General features: G+C 39.9%; 3 protein-coding genes across 4 annotated transcripts; 2 read left to right on the top strand and 1 right to left on the bottom strand.

Annotated features, from left to right (window-relative positions):
- The first annotated feature begins 52 nt into the window (after positions 1-52).
- On the top strand, positions 53-3,723 carry LOC117792775 (adenomatous polyposis coli protein). Its single transcript, XM_034633037.1, has 2 exons — positions 53-3,154; positions 3,218-3,723. The coding sequence occupies exons 1-2, from the start codon at positions 269-271 to the stop codon at positions 3,584-3,586; spliced, it is 3,255 nt and encodes a 1,084-aa protein (XP_034488928.1). The 5' UTR covers positions 53-268; the 3' UTR covers positions 3,587-3,723.
- Positions 3,615-5,330, bottom strand: LOC117792798 (vesicular integral-membrane protein VIP36). The gene is made up of 5 exons (XM_034633072.1): positions 5,114-5,330; positions 4,916-5,031; positions 4,659-4,856; positions 4,267-4,596; positions 3,615-4,197 (listed from the first exon to the last, which is right to left on the bottom strand). Exons 1-5 carry the CDS (start codon positions 5,238-5,240, stop codon positions 3,991-3,993), a joined length of 978 nt encoding a protein of 325 aa, XP_034488963.1. The 5' UTR covers positions 5,241-5,330; the 3' UTR covers positions 3,615-3,990.
- A 4,208-nt stretch (positions 5,331-9,538) lies between these two features.
- On the top strand, positions 9,539-21,902 carry LOC117792812. 2 transcript variants are annotated; one of them, XM_034633089.1, is made up of 5 exons: positions 9,539-9,668; positions 9,995-10,071; positions 18,074-18,230; positions 18,330-18,428; positions 21,602-21,902. In XM_034633089.1, the coding sequence occupies exons 2-5, from the start codon at positions 10,063-10,065 to the stop codon at positions 21,739-21,741; spliced, it is 405 nt and encodes a 134-aa protein (XP_034488980.1). In that variant the 5' UTR covers positions 9,539-9,668; positions 9,995-10,062; the 3' UTR covers positions 21,742-21,902. The 2 variants fall into 2 exon arrangements, with proteins under 2 accessions (XP_034488980.1, XP_034488981.1); XM_034633090.1 differs by lacking the exon at positions 21,602-21,902 and adding an exon at positions 18,679-19,095.
- The last annotated feature ends 1,778 nt before the right edge of the window (positions 21,903-23,680 follow it).

Consider the following 23,680-nt stretch of genomic DNA (forward strand, 5'->3'; position numbering starts at 1 on the left):
CGATTACCTGAAAATATTTAAAACCGATAGCGTGTAACAGCAAAGGCAACAACAAAGGCAGCTGCTTCTGCGCCGTAGGATTATTTTCGTCTACCTACGCCGCCAACATGCTGAAATACAGCGGCATGGACAGATTACAGAAAGAGCTACCTGCATGTTAACAGCATGTTATAAACAGGCAATTCCCAGAATACGGTTTAAAAGAAATGCAGAGTAGAGAGTGTACTTAACGCTAACAGAATCATTAAAGTCGAAATCATTTGAAATCATGACGCTGAACGAGAGTGACGCTCACAAGCAACTGGAGCTGACGCGCAACTTTCTGGAGTTGTCGAGGAATGCCGACACCTGTGCCGCATTGCGCAGCTCCGACTGCATTCAACTTTTGGTACAAATAATCCACGCCAATGATGATGGCGCTGGCGCAGGAGGAGCGGCAAGGAAGAACGCCAGTCAAGCACTGCATAACATTGTCCAAGGGAATCAGCGGGAGGTGAAGGTGCTCCGATTGCTGGATCAAATACATGATTACAGTTGCAACTTTCTGCGCACGCAACTCCAAAGTGGAGGTGAATCCATAGCTGACGACGAGGAACGACATCCCCTGACGGCCATGAAGCTACTGATGAAGGCCAGCTTCGATGAGGAGCATCGTCAGACCATGTGTGAGCTGGGTGCCTTGAAAGCCATACCAAATCTGGTTCATCTCGATCATGCGGTTCATGGACCGGCATCGGGACGAGAGCAGTGCAATCTACTGCGTCGTTATGCTCTCATGACGCTGACCAATCTCACTTGCGGCGAGGAGAACAACAAGTCACTGCTGTGTGGCCAAAAGCAGTTCATGGAAGCGCTCGTTGCCCAACTCGACTCCAATTCGGGTGATCTCGATGATTTGCTGCAGGCCACCGCCAGTGTCTTGAGGAATCTCTCCTGGCGCGCTGACAAGCATCTGAAGACCATATTCAATGAGCTGGGAACGGTGACATCTCTGGCATTGGCCGCCATGCACAACAAGAGTGAGAACACATTGAAGGCCATTCTCTCCGCCTTGTGGAATCTCTCGGCTCACTGCAGCACCAACAAGGCGGAGTTTTGTGCAGTGGACGGCGCATTGGCGTTTCTTGTCCAAATGCTAAGCTACGAGGGACCCAGCAAGACGCTAAAAATTGTCGAGAATGCTGGCGGCATATTGCGCAACGTGTCCAGTCACATTGCGGTCTGTGAATCATATCGCCAGATCCTGCGGCAACATAACTGTCTGGCCATTCTGCTGCAGCAGCTGAAGTCGGAGAATCAGACGGTGGTGAGCAACTCCTGTGGCACGCTATGGAATCTATCTGCACGGTGTCCCGAGGATCAACAGTTTCTAATCGACCACAATGCAATTCCATTGCTGCGGGCTCTTGTCAGCTCCAAGAACACCATGATAGCCGAGGGAAGCGCATCTGCCCTGAAGAACCTCGTCAATTATCGGGCTGCTCTGGAACTTACGCCTCGCAACGAGATGCCAGTGAAGGAACAAAACAATGGACATGCTGATACTTTGCCCCGACGTTACAGTTCCATGCGCCTGAGCAGCAATCCCACGGGTTCCCTCAAGAAGGTGAGACCCGCAACAGTGGGCAACAACACGGCCAGCAACACCTTACCACGTAAATGTGCCAGCCGTGAATCGATCTATTCCGGCAAGTCTGATTCAGATTCCACTAAATACTCAACCAAATCCGACGGCGCGACAGCCAAAAGTCATTACGAGACTCCCTCGGAGGAGCAGCCCATTGACTACTCAATGAAGTATAGTTACAGCGAGCATAAGCCGCCCAAGGCCAGCTTTGATACTTCCATTGACCTGGATCAGCCAACAGATTTTAGTGTGCGGTACAAGGAACGTCGATCCGCGCAAGCTGCACAGCCGCAGCCCACAACAACTGTAGACAGAGACAGCAGCGAAATCCTGCTCATATTAGATGAAACCGGCAATGGCAACGGCACTGGCTCTTCATCCCCGTGTGCTCAACCTCTGGCGAAATCCGCATCCGCTTGTGATTTGAGCAGCGATCGAGTGCAGCGTCCAAAGACGCTCAACTTGCGCAGCTCCGCAATGGAGAATCTGGCCACCGATAAGTCCAATGACTGCCTGGACAATCCCGAGCCTGAGACGGAGCCGGAGCCAGGCGAGCGACCGATCAACTATTGTGAGGAAGGCACACCAGGTTGCTTCAGTCGCTTCGATTCGCTCAACAGCTTGACGGATGTGGCGCCTGGCAAGCATGAGAAGCAGCCAGTGGTGCCCAAGACACCAGATGCACTAACTCCAACGGCAGAACCAAATCCTGCAGTCAACGGCAACAGCGTTGGCAACAACAACAATAGTGCTAGCCAGGTTATTTATTCGGCCATGCAAACGCCGTTGATGTTCTCGAGGCACAGTTCCATGGACTCGCTGGTAAATGATGAGACAATTGCCTGCGATGACAATGCATCTGTCATCAGCGACTACAGTCGGATGCAAAGTGGCGTCATCTCGCCATCCGAGCTCCCTGATTCGCCTACACAGATCATGCCGCAATCACCACGTCGGGAACGCAAGATCAACTCCCAGCAGCAGGAGACGCCTATGAGGAGCTCTCATGCCAATGACCTCAATGGGAACGATGATCGACGAAACTACTGCACCGAGGATACTCCTGCGCTGCTTTCCAAGGCGGGCAGCAATAGCAATTTGTCGGTGTTGTCAATCGCCTCCACTACAAATGATTATAATGCCAATGAGCACAAGTTGTCACAAGTTGTCGATCCACAGATTAACGTTACTGAAGATCCCATTACCAAGATGCGATGCGGCGGATTGCCAAGTTACTTGCCAGTGACGGATGAAATGAACAAATACTATGTCGAGGACAGTCCCTGCAATTTCTCCGTCATCTCTGAGCTATCCAATTTGACGGTGGGCTCTGCTCAAGTTGGACCCATGCGTGTGACCATGAAGCCACCACAATTGCTGCCACGGAATGCTGAATCCGCGCCAAAGCTGCCACCACGACGAAGTGCCGTCCAAGTGGAGACCGAACCTCGACTGCTGACCAAGCGCAGTGACTCGCTTAGCTCGTTGTCCATGGACTCTGACGATGACTGCAATCTGCTGAGTCAGGTAAGTTCTGCTCAGTCGTTATATTTTTAATAGTTAACCAACTTCTTATCCTCTATTTCTTAGGCCATTGCTGCAGGCAGCTGCAGACCGCCGCCAAGTGGCGCCAGCACCAGCACCAACTCGAGTCATACAAAGACACTGCCCAAATCCAATGGCCACAGGCGACAGACCATTGATGGGGCCAAGACTGATTACAGCTCCGATGATTCGCTCGATGACGGACAGTCAAAGTCATTGTTTGAACAGTGCATTTTGAGTGGCATGCACAAGTCCAATGATACTCTGGAGAGCGATCGAAATGATCCGCCCAGCGATCGATTTGTCAGTAGTCAGGTGCGACAAATTGAATCCATGCTGGCCACAGTTCGACCACCGCCGCCGCGTTCCGCCTCCGCGAGTCGTCAACGGCAGCAGCATCATCATTGGGTCTAAAACCATTGAAGTAGACTTTTTGCAGTTTGTTGGTCGTTTCTTTATCTTTCTCTATTTAATTAATGTACACACTGCAATAATATTCTTACGGTCTCAATTTGTCTATAGTTCTGATTAAAATGTTCACTTAAATTTAACAATTGCCCATTTGTCTTGTGTCGTTGCTTTGCCTAATCATTTTACAAAAAAGAACTCCTCAACAACAAAACCTGATAATCTAAATAACTTATGAACAAATGTCGTAATGGGTACATTCAATATAAATAAGTTGTAAAAAGGACTTGAAACTTTTAACATGATGTTTTGGTAGACTATACCTAGGTTTGGTTTCTTTTGTTTTGTAGATGTTATTTTTTTTTTTTTTGAAGTAGTCGAAGTTGCCATCTTTGCCCGAGTCCATTTCATCAGTAGAATCGTTTTCTCGCGTTTCGATCCTTGAAATATGATATGGCAAATATGGCAACGGCTGCCGTCACCAGCACAACGAATAAAAGTATAAAGAATATTTTGGCATTTGACATTCCAGGCTTGGGATCCTCCTTATGTTCTCGCGGTGCTTCAAATGTTTTTGCATTTGGAATAATGTAACTACGTTGCATTATCTCATCATGCTGCAATACAAGAGTAAAAAATTCTTAATAAAAACTAATACGTTCAGTTTAGTTACAATCGGCACTTACTGAGATGGTTTTGTCAATGTCGAAGAATTTGAAACTATGAATGTCATGGTTATCGGACAAGTCGCCCGTTGTTGCTGAAAGGCCAAAGTAATAGCCTGTTGGTAGTTCGACATTGTTGACCACAAAACAATTCTTCCACTCGTTTCGATTCTCCAGATCCGTCGAGACGGATAGCACATCGTTCTCATACCGTATACTGACGTACGTATTGTAGTCAACGTTACGGAAACGCACTTCGCAGCCAGCCAGCTGTGTGTGCGTTCCATCTCGATCGTGGTCGTAGCTCCAGGTGCCATTGTTAACCATGGCACTCAAATACGGATGTTGGTGCTGAATGCAAACAAAGAAGGTTGAATAATTCACCGAATATTGCAGCTCCTACAGTTACCTACATTATGTGGACCGTTGTGATTGCTGTACGTGTCCAGTATGATGGCCAGACCAGAGAAATGATCTTTGCTGCCAAAGACGGGACCCGTTTGCATACGATCCTTTGTATACCAAATGGCAAAGCCGTCACCAAACAATTCATGACCCTTGCCATGTACTTTGAACCCAACTTGAACCTCCCAATTGCGTCCCATAATGGGCTGTAAGATACTTAAATTAATAATAATTGCTTAGTAATTGGATTCTTGAGCCTTAATACCGCATAATTCCAAAGTGCGCCGCTTTTTGATTGCAAATCCGGCGTCAGTCTTATGTAGTTGCTGGTGACCATCGTGTTGCCCAGAAAATCCCAATGTGGTAGAATAACGCCAACGCCTGGAAAGTAATGATTCATTGTTAAGCCATGTCTAGTACATATATGTGAGAGTTCAACGCATCGTAATATTGCTTATCATACCTTGAAATGGACGCACCAGACTATGTTCCCGTTTCATATACTCATTGTCTTCGGAGCTCGTTACAAGCTCCAAGGCCAACAAAGCGCCGAAAAATGCCAGGAGCCACTGTGTGTTTATATGCGTCATTCTTGCATGCGTTGGCGTCTTCTCTACACAAAATATACTAAAATTACACAAATATTTTCGGTTTTTCGGTGCTGATGCCGGCTGATGAGTGGTTGGTTGCTTTTCGATATCGATATCGATTGCTCTAAGCAGTATTATTTCGATATTTTCGATAAATAAATACTAAACACCAAAGAAGAAACCACTATCGACACGACAACGGCCTCAATATTTCGTAAACGATATACTTTCACGTTTTACAGCACTAAAACTCGTTACTTTTTGAACGCATTGCCAGAAATATAAGTTACTGGCGCGCAATATATGTATGTGAACACCCCAATGTTAGCAAAAACAAATATGTATGCAATATAGACATGCAAATTGCTGCGCTTGACAAGTAAATAAACAGTAAAACTCTTCCCTATCGAAAGTAGTTAACCACGCATATGCATAACATTAACGACAACCAGTTTCGTTTTAATTTTATGAATGTAGTTTGGATGTCATTTTGTCAAAGTAACGGCTTGCGATGTTGTTGATGCAGTGGCTCAATGCATACGCACATTCACGCCTTCAAATAACGCCTAATGGAAAATCAAAAAACCAGTTTCAATTCCAGCTTCAAGAGTTTTCTTCCTCGCAAGCCACTCGAGCATGCGTTACTCATACACACAGACTCGGGGCATTGTCAAGGTCGATGTCGTGAGAATAAAACGCTAAACGATTCATGCATATGTATGTATGTGTTCGTATGATGTATGTATAATGCAAATTGAATTCGAATTGGACCGGAACTTTGGAATGCTAAACATTTGAACTTGCACTCGCTTTTCATAATTCACTATGCACATTTGGGCACAATTAGCTGATTGGCAATTGCAGTTGCAATAACTGTTAAATATTGTCAACCGTCTAAGGCAGAATCAGCTGCCTCAGCATCGCTTCCTCGACGTGTCGCTAATTGGCATATAACATACTTAATTATATCAGAGTCTAAGTGCAACAACGCTATCATGTGTTTTATTATTAACGGATTAACGAAGGTCATTGAAACTCATCGACAACTTTGAGAGAACAGCAAAAAAGACAGCAATAACAAAAATACATCAACATGAATACAGAAAACAAAAGTTATGACAAATTGATATGATAATGGAGTACAATCAGCGATAATCCCATCAGATCGTCAAAAATAAATTCAATACACTTGTCAAGAGTCTTTTAATTTCATTGCAAAATCTATTAATATGCATATAAATATATATATTCACGACCAGATTGATAAGATAAACAAGCATGTATAGTCATCTCATTTTCAAATAATATCTTGATTTAGTTAGTGAAAGCATTCCAAAAACAAAAAAACATAAGTCTCCAGTTCTCCCTCATTTAAAATAAATATGTATGATAACACATATAAAATGACTGTTGGCATTTTATAACAAAAGAAAGCTCTGTCATTTAATTCCAAATATAACTCGTATGAAAGGAAGTAAATTTCGAGATCAAATGCAAAGTGACTGTAATCAATTTTAATATAAGCGTCATGAGTATTTAATAAGTATTTCAGCCGCAAGGGAATACAATTTATATATAAATAATTCACCACAAATTGTGGTTAAGTTTAAAAAGAATCTCATATTTGAGTTTCCGGCGAGCTTTTTGGTTTTCGTGAGCTCAGAATTTCATTCACTTTTGACTTCCTTAACAAATTGTGAATTGTGAAAAGTTGAATTTTAATACAATTTATATGCAAATACTGTATATGTATGTTTGGGAGCACTTTGGAGTGTAATTTTTATGACTGAGCTCGATAATTACTTGCGCGTGTAGCTATCGATGATTAATGGGCTTGTAATTCTCAGGATAAGCCAACTGATTAACATGCGAAGAATAGTTGGACTATAATATCAGCGACTATTTTTAGCGCGTTTAAAAAGTCATTAATTAGTGGCGGTGCTGTCATGTGCAGACAAGTTTGAGCCCAAAACACTTTTTGGCTGAGAGTCAGCGTTTTTTTTCAATTCCTCAAAGTGGCAATAACCTGAGGCTGGCCCGGCCAAGTCAAGCTGAGGCCAAAAATTTGTTCAAATGATTGATAACTATTGTCAGACGCTTAACTATTTCAATTAAACAGTCAAACGCAAATCAAAAGCAAAAGCAACTGAAAACAACAAATGGCAAATGGCAAACGGCAAAATAGCAACAAAAGAAAGCAAAAGAAACAATGGCAAACGCAATGGCAAAGTACGAGCAAGGCAATTTTTTAATTGATCAGACATAAATCAATGGCAATCGACAATTAAGCGGGCTAATTATTGACTAGTTTACAACAATTGGCCAACTGAACTTGACCCCAACGCCAGCTGAAGACAATACGAGTACGATTACGAGAAACAACTACAAGTAAATAAATAATAATAACAAATCGAATATCGAAAATTCAATTAAATATTTGCGGTTTTCTGCTCCCTGTTGCATCAACAAAACGAAGGCGCTTTTGTGGCCACTCGTTGCCTGACACCTGACAGTTGAACTTGAACTTGGTATTTGAATTAGCCAGCTATCGTCACAGCACTCCCTCTTGCTCTCTGGCGGTCTCGCTCTCTCTCTCTCCTCGCTCTCTTTATAGCCTTCGCTCTGTTGCATGGCTGATTAACTGCATTGGCTGGCGGAAAAAAAATATCAAACGAATTGTTAACATTGCTGCGACAAGTGTGCAATTCGTATCTAATGAATGACATTAATTACGAGGGCAGTTCAATAAGTAATCCAATTGAATATTACTACAGTTTCCAAAGTGTGCAACTGGCGTTGAATTCGCAAATTTACACTGATAGACAAATGCTTTGAAATTTTTATATTTACACTTGATTTACCTATTTTCCTTTATTTAATATGGATTTGGCAATTTGTTAATAGTCTTAGGCTCATTTTTTCATGTCTAGTTAAGGTCTTTTTTAATTAACTGATATATATTTAGATATTCAATTTAAAATTTAAGAAAACTAACACTTCAGTTAATATTTAACTGAAAATGGAAAAGTCAGTCCTTAATGTAAATATAAACATTTAAAGCAGCTATTCTTATTTCTATTTATTGTACAGAGATCATTTTAAACCTGACTAGAAATCTATTGCCCAAAATATACATATTTACATTATAATATTATTTATGCATTTAAATGTATAAACATCTTAAATATATATAAAAAAAATAATATTAATTCAGAAAAAATATCATTTTAATTATAAGCGACTACATCTACCATTTAGACTTGCCCTCGCATACGTTTTTTGCTACATATATATTTTTTTAAAGGGCCGTAAATGTCATGCATTTCATGTTGCACATGATATGTACACACAACAGAAATCGTAGCATGTATGCACATATATTACATACTGAGGCACATACATAAATACATACATGCTCGCATACACTCACAAATAGCTTACAGGCTTGTGGGCTATAACATATACGTATAGTAAGCCGGCTGTTTAGTGCTTCCGGCAGATAGTTCGTGCGTTATGATTATGATATGCATATTGCTATTTTTAATCATACAAAACGAACATAATGTAAATTGTCATTTAAATCAAGCCAACAGGCACACTCGTCTTACTTAAAGCGGCCAGAAAAGCCAGCAACAACAACAGCAACAACAAATGAAATAACAAACCGACCAAGAGGCCAACAATCACACTAAATTTCACGGTCAAAAACGATAGAGGCGGAAGAAATTGCCAAAGCTTAAGCTGCCGACAATACAGGCAGTGTTGTTGTTGTTGTTGTTGTTGTTGTTACTGTTGTTATTGCTGCTGTCACTGTTGCTGTTGCTGCTGCTGCTGCTGTTGATGCAATTTTTGTTGCTTTTTACACCTGCAATCAAGCCAAGGTGTTACCAGCTTTCCTATTACATTTGCATTAGATTTGCATAAGCTGACGATTGACCCGCTGAAAAACTGAAAATGAAACTGAAACGAAAACTGAAACTGGTTGCACGAAAGCTAGTCGATCACTAGAAAGTTGTCTTTTTTTATTGCAATTTTTGCAATGATCCGCCCAAGAACAACGACCATCACGTGCTGCACGTAGGCCAGCAACCACAATTGCACTCAAAACTCAAAAGGCTCTCACACAAACGCTCAAATAACGCCAACAACAACAGAAGGCGAAAAACAAAACTCACTCGAAACGCAACAAACAAAGCAACGACGGCCACGTTGACGTTGACAGCGACGTCGACAGCGACGTCGACGGCGCACGCTTGCCATGCTTTATATAAAATCAACTGAGCATTTCTGTTGGAATTCATTAAACGTTTTACCGCACAGCTCGACGTAGACACGACGATCCGGCGAGTCCGAGCCCGAGTTCCCGCTACCAGGCTACCAACAACAACAATAACAACAATAATAATAGACAGCGCAACGCAGAGTCGTGTAAGCCCAATTGTTGACACTGGCACAGCATCCAGCTTAAAGTTCCCAGCTTTCAGCTCTCAGCTCACAGCTCATTGTTAACGCGTTTGAATTTGGCTTTTAGTTTCGTTTGACTCGCGTTCACGCGTTGACAATAACTGCATTAATAAAAAAAAGAAATAAATTTAAAAAACTACAACCAGAGAAACAAAATTAGAAAAAGAAAATAAAACAATTGTGTTTGTGCTTGTTGAAAGAAACAAAGAGAAAAAGAGATAAAAACAGTGCAGTGCTAATAAATCATTAAAAGCAAATTAATTTTTGAAATATTTGTTAACTAATTGCAGCTCAACAACAACAAAAATATATAACAACAACCATAACTACTACAAAAATAAAACCCAACTCAATCAACATGAAATTCGTAAGTACTGCAATTAAAGAAAACACATACAAATCTAAATTGCAATTTTTTTTATTATGATTATTTTGCGTATGCGCAATTTTGAGCAAGTTCGTTGCCTAAGTCTTTTGTCTGCGTGTCGAACTGAATTGGAATTGTTGCCAATGCCAAGCATTAATAATTCCCATAACTGTTTTGAAGCTATTGTAAAATTCAGAATACTTTTATTGGGCACTTGAATTTATGGTCCAGTCCGACTGTCCGTCTGTCGGTTTGTCCGTCTGTCGCCTGTTGCCAGTTGTCGTGTGTCAATTTTTGCAGCGAGCATTTTGTCGGCATTAAAGACTTGACAAAGCCGCCGCAAGCATACATGTATACGTGTAAATATGCATATACAAATAAAAATATATCTGCTCATATCTTAATATACATCTAGCTGTGTGCATGTGTGTGTGTGTGTGTGTAACCGACTATTAAGCTGTTTAGCCGCAGACAATGGACTTTTGACTGGGGCGTTGGGCGTGCTTCATCAGCATCCAGGCCATAAATTGTATACGATTTGCATGTACAACATGATTATGATGTCCAACACGCATTTTCCGACTATTTCCGCCACACACACACAAATACAAGTGCACGTATATATTTATTAACTTTAATTCTGCAGAACGGCCTACAATTACACGCTAAACGCAAAAAAAAAATAATAATAACTGATGTATATTAAAAGAAGTTCAAGTTCATGTTGAAGGCCATGGCCATGCCAGACAGGCAACAGACACTTGTTAACAGATCAGGCAATAAAAACAACAACAACAACATTGGCAAGACAAACTGTAAAAAACGTGCTTGGGCATGCGTTTTGTAACTTAATTGAAAAGTGCGATACACACGCGCCAATTGACCAAAAGCCAAAGCCAGATTTCTGCAGTCTCAGTCTCCGTCTCAGTCTCCGTCTCAGTCCAAGTCACAGTCACAGTCACAGTCAAGTGACCAAACTGGCGCTGACCAACTTCTTGTTCATTGCGTGTCCGTCTGCGTGTCGCTGTGGCAACTGCATGCGTGCCTCGTGTACAGCAGCCATAAATTAAAAAATAAAAATAAAGAAAAAAAATCAAGCAAGTCAACTCAATTCATTAGAGCCCAAGTTATGCAACTGCCAGCTGTCGGCAACTGGCAATTGTCGTTTCATCCCAGTCCCAATTGCAGTCCCTGTTGCAGTTGCAGTTGCAGTCTATGTCGAGAAAAATGGCACCCTGGGAACCGCAATCAGGCAACGGACTGGCAAATCGCTCTCGATTAGCGATTGAGGCACACAAATGCACAAATGCGTGCCATGTTGCACAGCGTAAAAGATTTATTAATTGCTCGACAATCGCTTTAATTCATTGGTTAATCGCTGCCATCACAATCGCCATCAACTTGTCCCCGTCGTCATGTTGTTGCATTTTACACGCTTTGCGTGTAGAAATTCAAATTAATTGCCATAAATTTTGATGTTGTAGTTGCCTTGCGTTGCGCTTCGCTTGGCTTGGCTTAGTCTGCTAACCTGGCCTATGCCTTGGTAACATTGGTAACATTGCTCACAGCCAATGAAGATGCCGCTTGCCCAACTGCAATTCAAGCTGATCGTGCAAATTGTCATGCCAGTGCATATGTGTCTAGGCCAGGCTCAAAAAATACGGGTGTGCAACGGTTTCTACAGATTTGTAGCTAGTTTATTCCTTGACGCTACATGCTGTGTCCATGTCTATGTCCAGTTGATATCGAGAGTCGCATCTGGTATTTTAATACCCTAGCAGAGAGTATTTTAATTTTGTCACGAAGTGTATAAGAATATAATAATAATAATTAATTATATTTATTAATTGGTCTGTTTCTGTGTGCAGCAGTCTATCAGTTTTGAAGTTATCATGATGAAATAGGAACGGGTTCGTCCTCTTCCCGGCCGGTTCTGATCAATTTATAATATAAATAGCTGAATAGAATATCTCAATAAATCCCACTTATATTTTTATTTTTGGTATGGTCTTATATGTACATTACGACCAAATTACTATGACTTTTTATTATTATTTCTTATTTATTTATTTTTTATTTATTATTTATTTATTCAGTGTCAACTATGAACTTAAATTAAACTATAATTCTGAAAATATCTTTTAAATTAAAATTTAAAATTAAAACTGAAATAATAAAAAATAAAACAAATTAAAAATGTAAAAGTAGAAAAAAAATAAAAGTTGCCATAGCTGCCATAGAAACAATTACCAAAAAATCAAACTACTGTATAAGAATCGTTTTTATTTTTCTTTTAATATATTTCAACAAATTTCTCAAATTGTGTATTCTATATTATTCTAAGCATCTTCATCAATTGTGCTTAAAATCGAACTACTACAGTCGGAGCCAGATAAATACTACAAGTCTGCCAGCGTATCAAATCTTCGGCATGCTGAAGATAAAACGTTTCTTCTCTCGTTTTTATTACAATTCGTTTAGTGCGACGCGATTAGCGCGCAGCTGTCGCAATCAAAGCTGGAGCCACGTCTGGGACTTCGTGTCCAAATCTAACTCCAAATCCAAGACAGAGTCCAAGTCCAAGTCTGCCAGTCAGTCAGTCAGTCAATGCGCATGGCAAGTGCCTGGCATACACATGTTCACATGACCAGCTATAGTTATACACTTACATATATATATTTACCAAATTTTATATCCAGCTGTAGCTCCAGTTGGAGAGCGTGGAGCTGCCCACATGACAACGTTTTTGGCTTGCAAAATAGTTATGTTAGATTTATTGCTGGAGTTGGGAGACAAGGGAAGGCGACCGAGACAGGCGATTACCATATTTATAAGGGGATGGGGAACATACATGTGTTATATTATGTGTGCGTTGTCTTTGCCATTTTGTCAGTCGCTCTAAACGCTACAAATTTGCTCTGCTCACAGCACAATTTGAACTTGAACTCGTTTTGAATTTTTGATTTGATTTAATGGGTCAGCCATTTAGCAGGAAAAAGGAAAAGTGTTTTGATTCTCACGCTGCCACACGGCAATTTGCACTTCCTAACCAACTAACTGAGTCAAATTGATCTTTGATAATTGGCTAAGCAATGGAAATCGTAATAGTCAACTGACCATGTCTCAGATTGGGTCTAGCCTGGCATCATTTCCAGCTATTAAACACAATTCAATGTAATTTGAATCGACGTCGGCCAAGTTGTAGTCGTTGTTGTTATTATTATTGTTGTTGTTGTTGTTGCTGTTGTTAGTCTTGTTGCACCTACTAAATACAAGTACAACAGAGGCACAAACAGTCTCTCTGCATCCAGGCGGTAAAGTTGGGACTCTGCTTCCGCGTTGAAAGTCAATGAACAGTTGCTCAATCGAGCATTAACCTGGACAGTATTATAGTATGCGAGTATTAGCATCTGTTAGCCTGTCAGTTTGCTGTAGGCGTTATAATCATTAACAAAAGATAACAATAATCAACTTTTTTTTTTCACAGTTTTTTCATTTTTGTTTTTGTATTTTTTTGGTTTTGTTAGTCGCGTAAACTTGAGCGCACTTCAATTGTTTCAACATTCACTTTTTGCCGCGCTTTGGCAAATTGTTCACATCAAAATTTGTAGTGCCTGCTCGGCCAAATGACAATCCATTTACTTAAATAAGATTAATTAACACTCCAGCTGTTGCTGTTGATTTTTTGTTTTTGCAGTCAACAGGCCTCAATTTCCATTTTTCCAGCCTTATGAGTCACTTTTCGACTCGTTCCATTTGCCAGGAATAACTTATTGAAAGTTCATTGCGACCTGCTGGAATTCTCATTTTGTTTCTATTTGATTTATTTAATTTGTTTTTCCTTATTTTTGCATTTATGTATTATTTTTTTGCTCGTAAAGTAATAAAAAATAATTTATTTTTAGTGCACATTTAAGCCAATCAAAATCTAAACGCCAATAAATGCCAGCGCAAAAATGAAAAATCTGATTGAAAAACCACTACAAAAAAAAAATGGTGCAAAGAGGGAGTGAACACAGTTAAATACCCTGTTAAGCATATATGCTAGTTTGCTGTTGCTTAACCAACAATTTTTTAGATTATGAATAAAGATATTGCTTGTTTGAGTATTAAATAAATATAAATAGTTAAAGTATAATACAGGGTTGCCCATATTCGACGGACCCATCTAGCAACTCCATAACTTTTGACAGAGATGTCAGATCGCTTAATGACATACCACGTTTGAAGCGTCAGTCCAAGCAGATTTTTACCATGGAACAATACACGCCACGCGAGCGCTCTGAAATAGTTTAAATTTACATTCAACAGAACAAGTCAATTGTGAAAACTCAACGTGCTTTTAAAAAATTAAAAAATGTGAAAAGTGCGCCTTCTAAGAACACCATTAAGCGTTTATACGAAAAATTTTCGACTGGTGAAAATCCTCAGGAGATTGAAGAAGTGCCTCTTAATGACGAAAAGTCACAGTTTGGTGCGGCGTTAGTGCGAAAACGGTCATTGGGCCGTTTTTCTTCCAAAATGAAAATGGCCATGCTGTTACCGTCAACCAGGAGCGTTATCGCGACATGATGACCAATTTTGTGATGCCAATTATTCGTCGAAAGCGTATGGGGCAGTTCTGGTTTCAACAAGACGGCGCTCCACCGCCCACAAGTCGCATAACAATCGATTTTCTGAAGAAATTGTTTCCGGGCCGTTTGATATCGAAAAGTGGTGATTTGGACTGGCCACCGCGTTCGCCCGATTTGTGGGGATATTCGAAGTCAAAGGCTTACGTTAACAAGCCAAGGACCGTAGAAGAGCTCAAGGACAACATTCGTGAAGAAATAGCCGCTATTCCGGCCGAAATGTTGGCGAAAACGATGAAAAATGCTGCAAAAAGGGCACAATACGCCATCAACGCCAGAGGCGGCCATTTGAGAGATATCATATTCAAAAATTGATGTAAACAAATCTACTTGGAACAAATTAAATGATTAAGATTGCCAACCGCCAAATTTTTATTTTTTTCTTTGATTTTTTTAAAAAAAACATGGGTCCGTCGAATATGGGCAACCCTGTATTTGCTATGAAGTCTGCTGACCTTGTTGCAAGTTAAGTGTGGCAGCCAGTATGACCTTTGCCTGTTTGCCGCAGGGTATGTCAAGCCGTTTGCTAACAAGCCAATGTAGTTGTCTTTGTTGTCCAGTTGTTGTTGTTGTTGCTGTTGCTGTGATTTTTATTTAGGTTTTGTGTGGCACGCTCACATGTTGCTGCACTTAATCATTGTTGTTGTGGGTGGGTGGGATTTCGCATGAGCCGCCGTTGGCCAACAATCTAGCCAAGTTGCTGCTGCTGCTGTTGTTGTTGTTGGCCTGCTACCAGCACCAAGCGCCGCCCAATTACGAAATCATATCTAAGGTCATTTGTTCAACTAATTTGTTATGGCTTCGATAAGGGGCAGTGGCCGGGGGGGGTGGGGTAGCATATGAGGAATGACAGCAATTTTAATACAAACTGTTTTTTTTTTCACTATTTTTGTGTTACTCTCAATTCAACGAGTCAAACAAATTAACACACATTAGCATGCTGCACGGTTTTGTGGACTTCGTGTGGATTCCTTGCGGCAAGCCACAACACAAAAAAATTAACCAAGTGCTGCGCTTAATTTATTTAATTAGTTTAAACGATAACTTTCAAATCGCCTGTCACGTCCGACAATCACAGACACAATCACACAGTCAACATTACAGTTGAAGTTACAAATAAAGTTAAATTTAAAGTCAACTGAGAAGTTGTCCGAAACTATGCGAAGAATTCACCGATGCAAATGCAGTGCAGTGTGGAAATGTGAGAAAAAAAACACTGCCAGCGACTGACTGACGACATTTCGACGCTTAACATGTGTTGCATGCCACACAAAAACAAACACAAATGATCATATGAATAGATTACACTAAGTAAAGTGCAAAGTTTTGCCATTATGACCTTAAATCAATTAAAATAGATTTTATTATAATTTAGTTTTTTTATAAACATAATCATATTCTTAACTTTTACTTGGTTAACAAACTATCAAGTTGTATGTTGATGGCTTAAATATAATTTACTTATTAATAAACATGGTTAATGTTATAAATCTCTGAACAAAACTATTAGTTATAATCGATATTTCATAAACTCACATATCTAATCTTATATATATGTCATCTCAAGTTATTCACTTGTGTATATATGATCTAGCTGAATAAAGATCTTAAATTAACGAAACACAAAAGTTAACAAACTATCAAGTTGTCTGTTGATGGCTTAATCCATACTCCCACACTCTAAGCTTTAAATTATCAGTTAGTTGTCTTAATTATCGCTTTGGTTTTCAACTCTCTCTCTCTCTCTGAAGAGAACTCTGTTAGCAGTAATACCTGCTTTTCTAGTACTGAGAAACTGCAACAGTAGCTTTCAGATGTGGTAATAGACGCAGAGTCTAGCTCAAAGACAACAACAACAAGCATGCATTAATTAAAAGCATTTTCACAAGTTGGCGAGACTTTAAAGTCTAGACAAGAAGTCCAAGTCTCAGTTGCTTGTTGGCAACTGTTCGCCTTGTTTGCATATTTTTTGATTATTTAGTTTAAATTCAGTTTTTCCATGCTGTTGTTGTTGCTGTTATGCATATTTGTGCTAACAGCAATTAGCATTGTTGTTGCTGGTTCTTGTTACCGCAGCTTGTTGTCCATTTTGTTATTGTTGTTATTTCTGTTCACATTTTTTACACATTTGTTTTTGTAAATGTCTTTTTGCTGATTAATTTGTAGGGTGCTCGTAAACACTTTTCACAGCATATTAAACCAATTGCAACCGCTTGTTGTAGAGATTAGCATTTTTGCTATTTGACTGACCAAATATTGCGCATACGCCCTGTGGCTGTAAATTCATTGCATTGATTTCAGGCGCGGCCCATTAGGCAATTAATGAAGCAAACAGCTTACGAGTAAAACAAAAGCAAAAGCAACTACCAATTACTTGGTAATATGTGGAAGAATGGTGTGCACAGGTGCATTTGCCTTAGCTTTATGTTATATGCATATGAACAGCTGTTACTGTTGCTGGAAACCCGTTCTATTAGGTTCATTCGGCCCTATGATTAGTGTTCAGACTACGTCAATTGCAAGACGGCTTTTAGAAATAAGACATTGTACACAACAACCGCCAACGTGGCTGCAAATTCGTTGCCAGAGATTCCAAGAGTTTCTTATTCCATTTGCGCCTGCTGAGCTTTACATTGGGCAAATCAATAAATTTAGGCGCCTCGCCGACAGCTTGCACTCTTTTTTATAGGTTGTTTAAGTTTTAGTTTTTTTTCTTTTGTAGCCACAAAGCCAATTTGCACAGCATGCAGCATGTGGCAGGCTATTGATGAACGCCGCCACAGCTTCCAGCTGATTTCTTGTGGTCAGCACACACATTCTGCACTGATCGTTGCTGTTTAACGAGCTCGAGCTGCACGCTTATCGCTGCATTTGATTGGATGCATTTTGGCGCTGATGCAACGAATTGGGCCATCGATTCGATATGTGCCACAAACACAATATGCGAGCACTCGACTGAAAATGAAAATGAAAATGAAACTATAACTTAAACTAAAGCTGTAAAAAACTGTTGCAATTGTCATAAATTTGTTTTATATTTTTTTTGTGCAATCGCTGCTAATTACATGTATTTCTCTGCATATGAAAAATGGCCAATGGGACAGGCTGAGAGACTGAGAGACTGACTAAGCCAAGAACTGGCTCGTGTCTTTTAACTTGGTCTGTTGTCTGTTGGCTCGTGGATGGAGTCAAGTACACAAGTACACACACGAATTGGCATTCTGTCAGTGACAGGCTGCTTAATTGTTTTTTATACATACTCTGGCATTGGCACACATTTCAATTGTTTAATCGCTTTGACCGCACTCTCATTTGCTTACCAACAATATGGGTAGTTAATCATATCAATCTGTTTCTCTCTCTGTTTTCAGTTAGTCACCATTGCGGCTCTGTGCCTGTGCCTGGCTTTTGCTGCCGGCCAACAATACTTTCTAGGACAATTCCCCGGCCGTTCCCGCTTCGCCTATGATCCCCTTGCGCTGGCTCAACCCTCGGCGGCTCAGGTGCGCGATCCGCGACAGAACAGAGGTAAAGTTCATCACAATAAAACTGGTACACAATAACAATTCTTTTTTGTTTTCTCTGTTCTCTTTTTCTCTGTTCTCTTTTGCCTCTTGTGCATTGCAGGTCCCGTTGTGTTCCCCCCCTCGCCGCCAGATGCAATTGAGGAGTCGAGCGGTGTTGTTGTTGGCGCCTCTGGTTTCGGTTTTGTGCCACCGCAACAAAGTAATACTTTCAGACGCTCGGTCTAAGCAATTTATACATATGTAGAACCTAGGCCAATGCCAAATCACCTACACACACTCATACATACACTCACACATACACACACACACATAGATATACACACAAAAAGCTTTATTAGTGCAATTGAAGTAGTGTTTAAATATGCAGTCTTTTAGTTAATGCAATTGTTGTTTTAATTGTTTTATAATTGTCTATTTAATGTACCCTTCACACCATATCCAATTCACAGGCACAATCTTTGGTTAAATGCACACACAAGCGCACACACACACACACACATACACGCGCATACACACACACGCACACACACAGCCCACATAAAACCCACATATGCAATGCCAAACTGCACCGGAAACGGAAATGCGCGTCACAGTTAATTGCAATTTGAGTGCTTGCAGCACTCAATCAACCACAATCCAAGCACTTGAATCCCCAACCCGCAATCCCAACAATTCCTATTCAAACCACCCAACAATCCAACAACCCAACACACCATACACACTCCCACACACACACGCACATGCTAACATTACAAAAATAATAATATTAATAATAATAAATATATTAGTTGTTTATTAGGTATTATGTATTTAATTTAATTATCTATTTGCAAAACACCAATTACACTTTATTTTTGCTTCTTTTATGAATTCTTATGTTGTTTTTTATTTGCCCGTCCTTAATTGTATTTATGTTCTTAATTCACAATCGGAAAATTCACATTTTGTTTTCATTTATTTTGTAACCCAAAAATTATGATTTAAACTAAATTATAAATAAACAAATTACGTATAAACAAACGCACACACAAAGTATTTTTATGTTTCAATTTTCTTTTCCTTTTATTTAGTTCGACAACTTTTTGGCCACATAAAGATTCGAAATCTTTTTGTATATTTTATTTATGTAGTTTTTTTTTTATTTTTACATACAAACGCACCACTTTGGCTTTTTGATTGTTTTGGTATGATTATGATTTCTTGTAGCAATTATTGTAAGTGCACACAAAACAAGCGTCTAATTAACAGCGCCAGCTTTGAAGTGCAGCGACACAAATCGAACTGTGACGGCCTCGTACTTCGGGCTTCGGGCAACGGGCCCTGTGGCAGGGGGAGTTACGAAAACTGTAGCGACGTGGGCTACACTCTTCACTACAGCTTCACATTTGAGTGGGTACCACAAAGATACACTTTTGTAGTCTCTATCTGTGCTGCTTGAAATCTGTATAATGAAGTGACAGACAAAACACTTGATATTCCCAAAGTTAAATAACGTCAAATTCAGGGAAAACTTTCATCAAATAATACTAAGCTCGAACCGTGATCAAACCGATTTAATTTTAAAAAATTATGGAAATTCAAAGTCAAAAAAATACAAAAACTTAAATCATACACTTAAAAAAATAAGGGGATTTCGGAGAAAAAATCAATCCAATGCGGTGAAAGAAGTACGGTAATTCCGGTAAACCAAGTAAAAAATACTTAACGCAAGCACAATTTTTCTGAGCAATGTATTATTATTATTTTTTTTTGAGCTTTTGTAAGATTTTTTTTAGTGATAGTAAATTTTGTAGGCTTCTTTTGGACTTTTTTATTGCTGAGTCGTTGGCATTTTATTTGAATATTGTCTTAATATACCTTAAACCAAAAATTTTCAATTTGAATTTTAGAATGTTTTTTTCCCTATAGTTTTTTTGACATAATTTAAAATTAATATTTTTGTATGGAAATTTATTCAGTTTTGACTATGTTCTGCAATTTTGTAGTCATGAGATTTTCTATTAAAAAATAGTTTTTAAAAAATGAGTATAAAGTTATTCAGTCGAAAATTAAAAAAAATGCCTAAAACATTTTTTCAACCAGTTCTTTTTTTATATGACAGCTCTCACAGTTCTCTAAATTTAAATTTCGATCTATAATATCCTCATTAAGAAAAAGTGTAAAACTTTAAAAGCAACAAAATGTGAAAAGTTTTGAATGAAAAACAAATGTGTTGGACGCAGGTGCTGCTGCGGCAATCAAGACTTGAGTCTCATATGGCAACAGATGTGTATGTATGTTTGTGTGCCTGCCTGTCTATAGAGTCAATGAGCGCACACATACATACATACATTTGCATATGGGGACTCTGAGACACTCAATGATATGCGGGTCTAATGCATTGGAAAATATGTTTGTGGTTTGCAGTCTGTTGTTGTATTACTTTTTTACTCTTATTGCTGATTTGCTTTTTGCATATCGCATGAAAAGCAAAAGGAAAACGAAATGGAACAACTTTTTTGTTGCAGACAGTAAACAGTAGGTTAAGCCGCCAGCGGGCCAATATTGTCCAGTTGTCCAACAGCAGCCAGAGGACTTGGTCGACTCACTTAGTACACAAATGAATCGAAAGACATTTCACAATGAGCAACTGAACAACTGAACAAAGCAAGAAACCAACGAGCGACTTTAAGTTGAGATAATTTTTACAATTTGACAATTTATGCACGATTGCCATTTGGTAGCCAACATGGCCAATACCACTGCCAAATGGTCATTGTGTAATTAATTTTGCAAGCCAAAAGTTCTCTGAACAAAACGAACAAAAAGTTACGCAGCATTTGCTTCCTGATGAGGACTGCCTGTGGTTAAACGACTGACGGCTGTGGCTCCATGGAAAGCGCAATGCGGCAGTAGATTAATGATGCAACAATTTGCAACAACAACCAACCACCCACCTTTGAATTTATGGAGAGCATTCGACCAGCATCGAATGTAGACAGGCATTCTAATTGGATTCGTAATGCCAACGCCCCGGCAGCAACAACAACAGCAAGCACCACAATCAAAAACCACAAACCACTACAACAACAACAACAACAACAGCAACTGGACACTTGACAAGAATGTTGACGACGTGATTGACGCCGCGCTTAACCTTCAGGCACGAGTATGAGCTTCGAGTGCGCTGGTCAGTTAACGCCCACACTTGGAATTTGTTACCAACACCAAGCACTTGGCAACTGGCAGCTTAGCAATTCCACTAATCCCAAGTGCACCCGCCCAAGCTTAACATTATTAATTGTAATTGTAATTGTAATTGCAAATGACCGCCAAATCAATTGACAGATATTGCTTTTGTTTCTTGTCCTTCTCATTGTACAATTTTTTCAGCTGTGGCAGCGGTGGCAGCAGCGGCTGGCGGCGTGGATCCAACATATTTCAGCACCACATTTCAAACGCCCGACACATCATATGCAACATATAATTTTTATAGCAGTCCATATACCCATACGCGATACACTTACTTCTGAGGCAACGCGAAGCGAGGCTCGTATCCAGAGCCAACAGTCGAGAGCCAAGAGTCGAGAGTTGAGAGTCGAGTCATGTGTAAGTAGTCAGTTAATGAGGCGCCTAGGCAAAATATCTAAATCTCTTGTAAATAAATGTGTAAAATATGCAATTTGTTGTTTAACTTATGTGTTATACATGTTGTCGTGCAGTCGACTGACTGTGCAACAGTCTGTTGCAATTGTTAATGCATGCACTAAAACCAAAGACTCAGGAAACGAACTTGAAAGCGCGCAAGCGTTAAGCTAACAAATCAGCTTTCTTATCATTGCTCCCGGGGCTTGTTGTCGTTGTCGTTGTTGTTATTGTAAATTGCGTAATTACATGTATATATTAAGTATACTCGCACACAACAATTGAATCAATGTGATGCTTATCGATCCAACGCCAACGCCAAATCCAAAAACAGTAGCAACAACTGAAGCTGAGGCTGACACCGAAGTGTGAACTGAATACGCGTCATCGTCATCTGGCTTCGCTTTTGGCTATGGGCTTGGGTTTGGAATGTTTATTTGTTTCTTGTTGTTGTTGTTGGCAAGTCGAATTGCGAGAAATCTGTGCAAGCGTTTGCCTTTGCATTTTACAACAGCATGACACGCTGCAACATACAATTGCATGCTGACGTTGTCGTTGCTGCTGTTGCTGTTGTTGTTGCTGTTACTGTGTTGCCATTGCCATTGTATGTTAAATTACGTATACGCCTAGTAAAGACCAAGCCGGTGCCGACGGTGTTAATTTCCATTGACACTGGGACACAGCGGCAAACTGTAAATGCAGTTCCAATTTTTATATTTCTTTATTTATTTAAGTGTGTTGCAGTTGTCAGAAGTTGCAGAGCGGCGTCGAAATATGAAAAAAAAAGCTACAATTCTCGAGCAATTGCACAACAATACAAAGCAACAGCAATAACAACAACAAGAAGTCATTGCGGATCATTAGCAGCGGCAGTGGCGGCGGTGGCATGATTCACACCATCAACCGCACCACCAAATTGCCCCAAAAATCGAATGGTCATCATATAGATGCAGTCGGGGGCGCCAGGGTTTGTCATAATTTGTATTAAGTGCAACCGAAATGACAAAGGCCAATCGCAATCGCAGTCGCAATCACAATCGAGCATTGCCAATTGGCGTTGATAACCTTGTTGACCACAAGAATTTTCAATGAAATGACAATTTGCTGAACGCTAGGTAAATTTATGTCTTGTCGCCACAGGCAATAAACGAAACCATAAGCATGTCCCACGTATGTATTTGTACGTAAGTAAATTTAATGTGTATTTATGGTGGCCAACGAACAATGATGATTGAGACAAAGCCTGTTCCGCTAAATAGCCCTATTCCAGACACTGGTATTAACTGTTACCATGCCCGTTTTTAATTAACTTAACTTAGCCATGACTCACAGTTTGTCGACACACACCTTTCTGTGAGTATTTTGTCTGGTAAATCCTTTAAATCAATCACGTAGACCAGCGGTGGGCAAGCCCTTGCTCCTGCTGCTCCCAGTTCTCTGACTACAACAACAACTTTTGACGCCGCGCGCAACTCATTTACGACCCTCAGTAAAAAAAAAACAACAAACACACAGCAAATGCTCGAGTTTCGGCTGCGACGCTTACGGTCATAAAAGTGTTCATTTTGCTATGATTTATGACTTCAGCAGCGTCTTGTACACTGTGTGAAAAAGTAGAGTTGGTTTTGATGCGTTTTGATGCGTTTTGATTTTTACCACATAATAAGCGTTCGACTTGCAAATAAAATTAATTAGAACTTCTTTTAGTGTATAATTGTTTTGGTTTGCCAAAACCAACAACAACCACACAGATTTTCGTCGCGACGCAGAGAGTCATAAAAGTGTTCATTTTGCTTTGATTTATGACTTCAGAAGTTGTGTTTGTTG

The sequence above is a fragment of the Drosophila innubila genome, assembly GCF_004354385.1.
Source record: "Drosophila innubila isolate TH190305 chromosome 3R unlocalized genomic scaffold, UK_Dinn_1.0 2_E_3R, whole genome shotgun sequence".
NCBI lineage: Eukaryota > Metazoa > Arthropoda > Insecta > Diptera > Drosophilidae > Drosophila > Drosophila innubila.

What these genes read in the sequence shown, in the direction of transcription:
- LOC117792775 (XM_034633037.1), top strand. Translation starts at nt 269, where the DNA reads ATGACGCTGAACGAGAGTGACGCTCACAAGCAACTGGAGCTGACGCGC. An exon ending in ACTGCAATCTGCTGAGTCAG is followed by an intron (nt 3,155 to 3,217) that starts GTAAGTTCTGCT and finishes TCTATTTCTTAG; the next exon opens with GCCATTGCTGCAGGCAGCTG.
- LOC117792812 (XM_034633089.1), top strand. An exon ending in CGATCCGCGACAGAACAGAG is followed by an intron (nt 18,231 to 18,329) that starts GTAAAGTTCATC and finishes TGTGCATTGCAG; the next exon opens with GTCCCGTTGTGTTCCCCCCC. An exon ending in TTTTGTGCCACCGCAACAAA is followed by an intron (nt 18,429 to 21,601) that starts GTAATACTTTCA and finishes CAATTTTTTCAG; the next exon opens with CTGTGGCAGCGGTGGCAGCA.
- LOC117792798 (XM_034633072.1), bottom strand. Translation starts at nt 5,240, where the DNA reads ATGACGCATATAAACACACAGTGGCTCCTGGCATTTTTCGGCGCTTTG. An exon ending in ATCACAACGGTCCACATAAT is followed by an intron (nt 4,597 to 4,658) that starts GTAGGTAACTGT and finishes GTTTGCATTCAG; the next exon opens with CACCAACATCCGTATTTGAG. An exon ending in ACATTGACAAAACCATCTCA is followed by an intron (nt 4,198 to 4,266) that starts GTAAGTGCCGAT and finishes CTTGTATTGCAG; the next exon opens with CATGATGAGATAATGCAACG.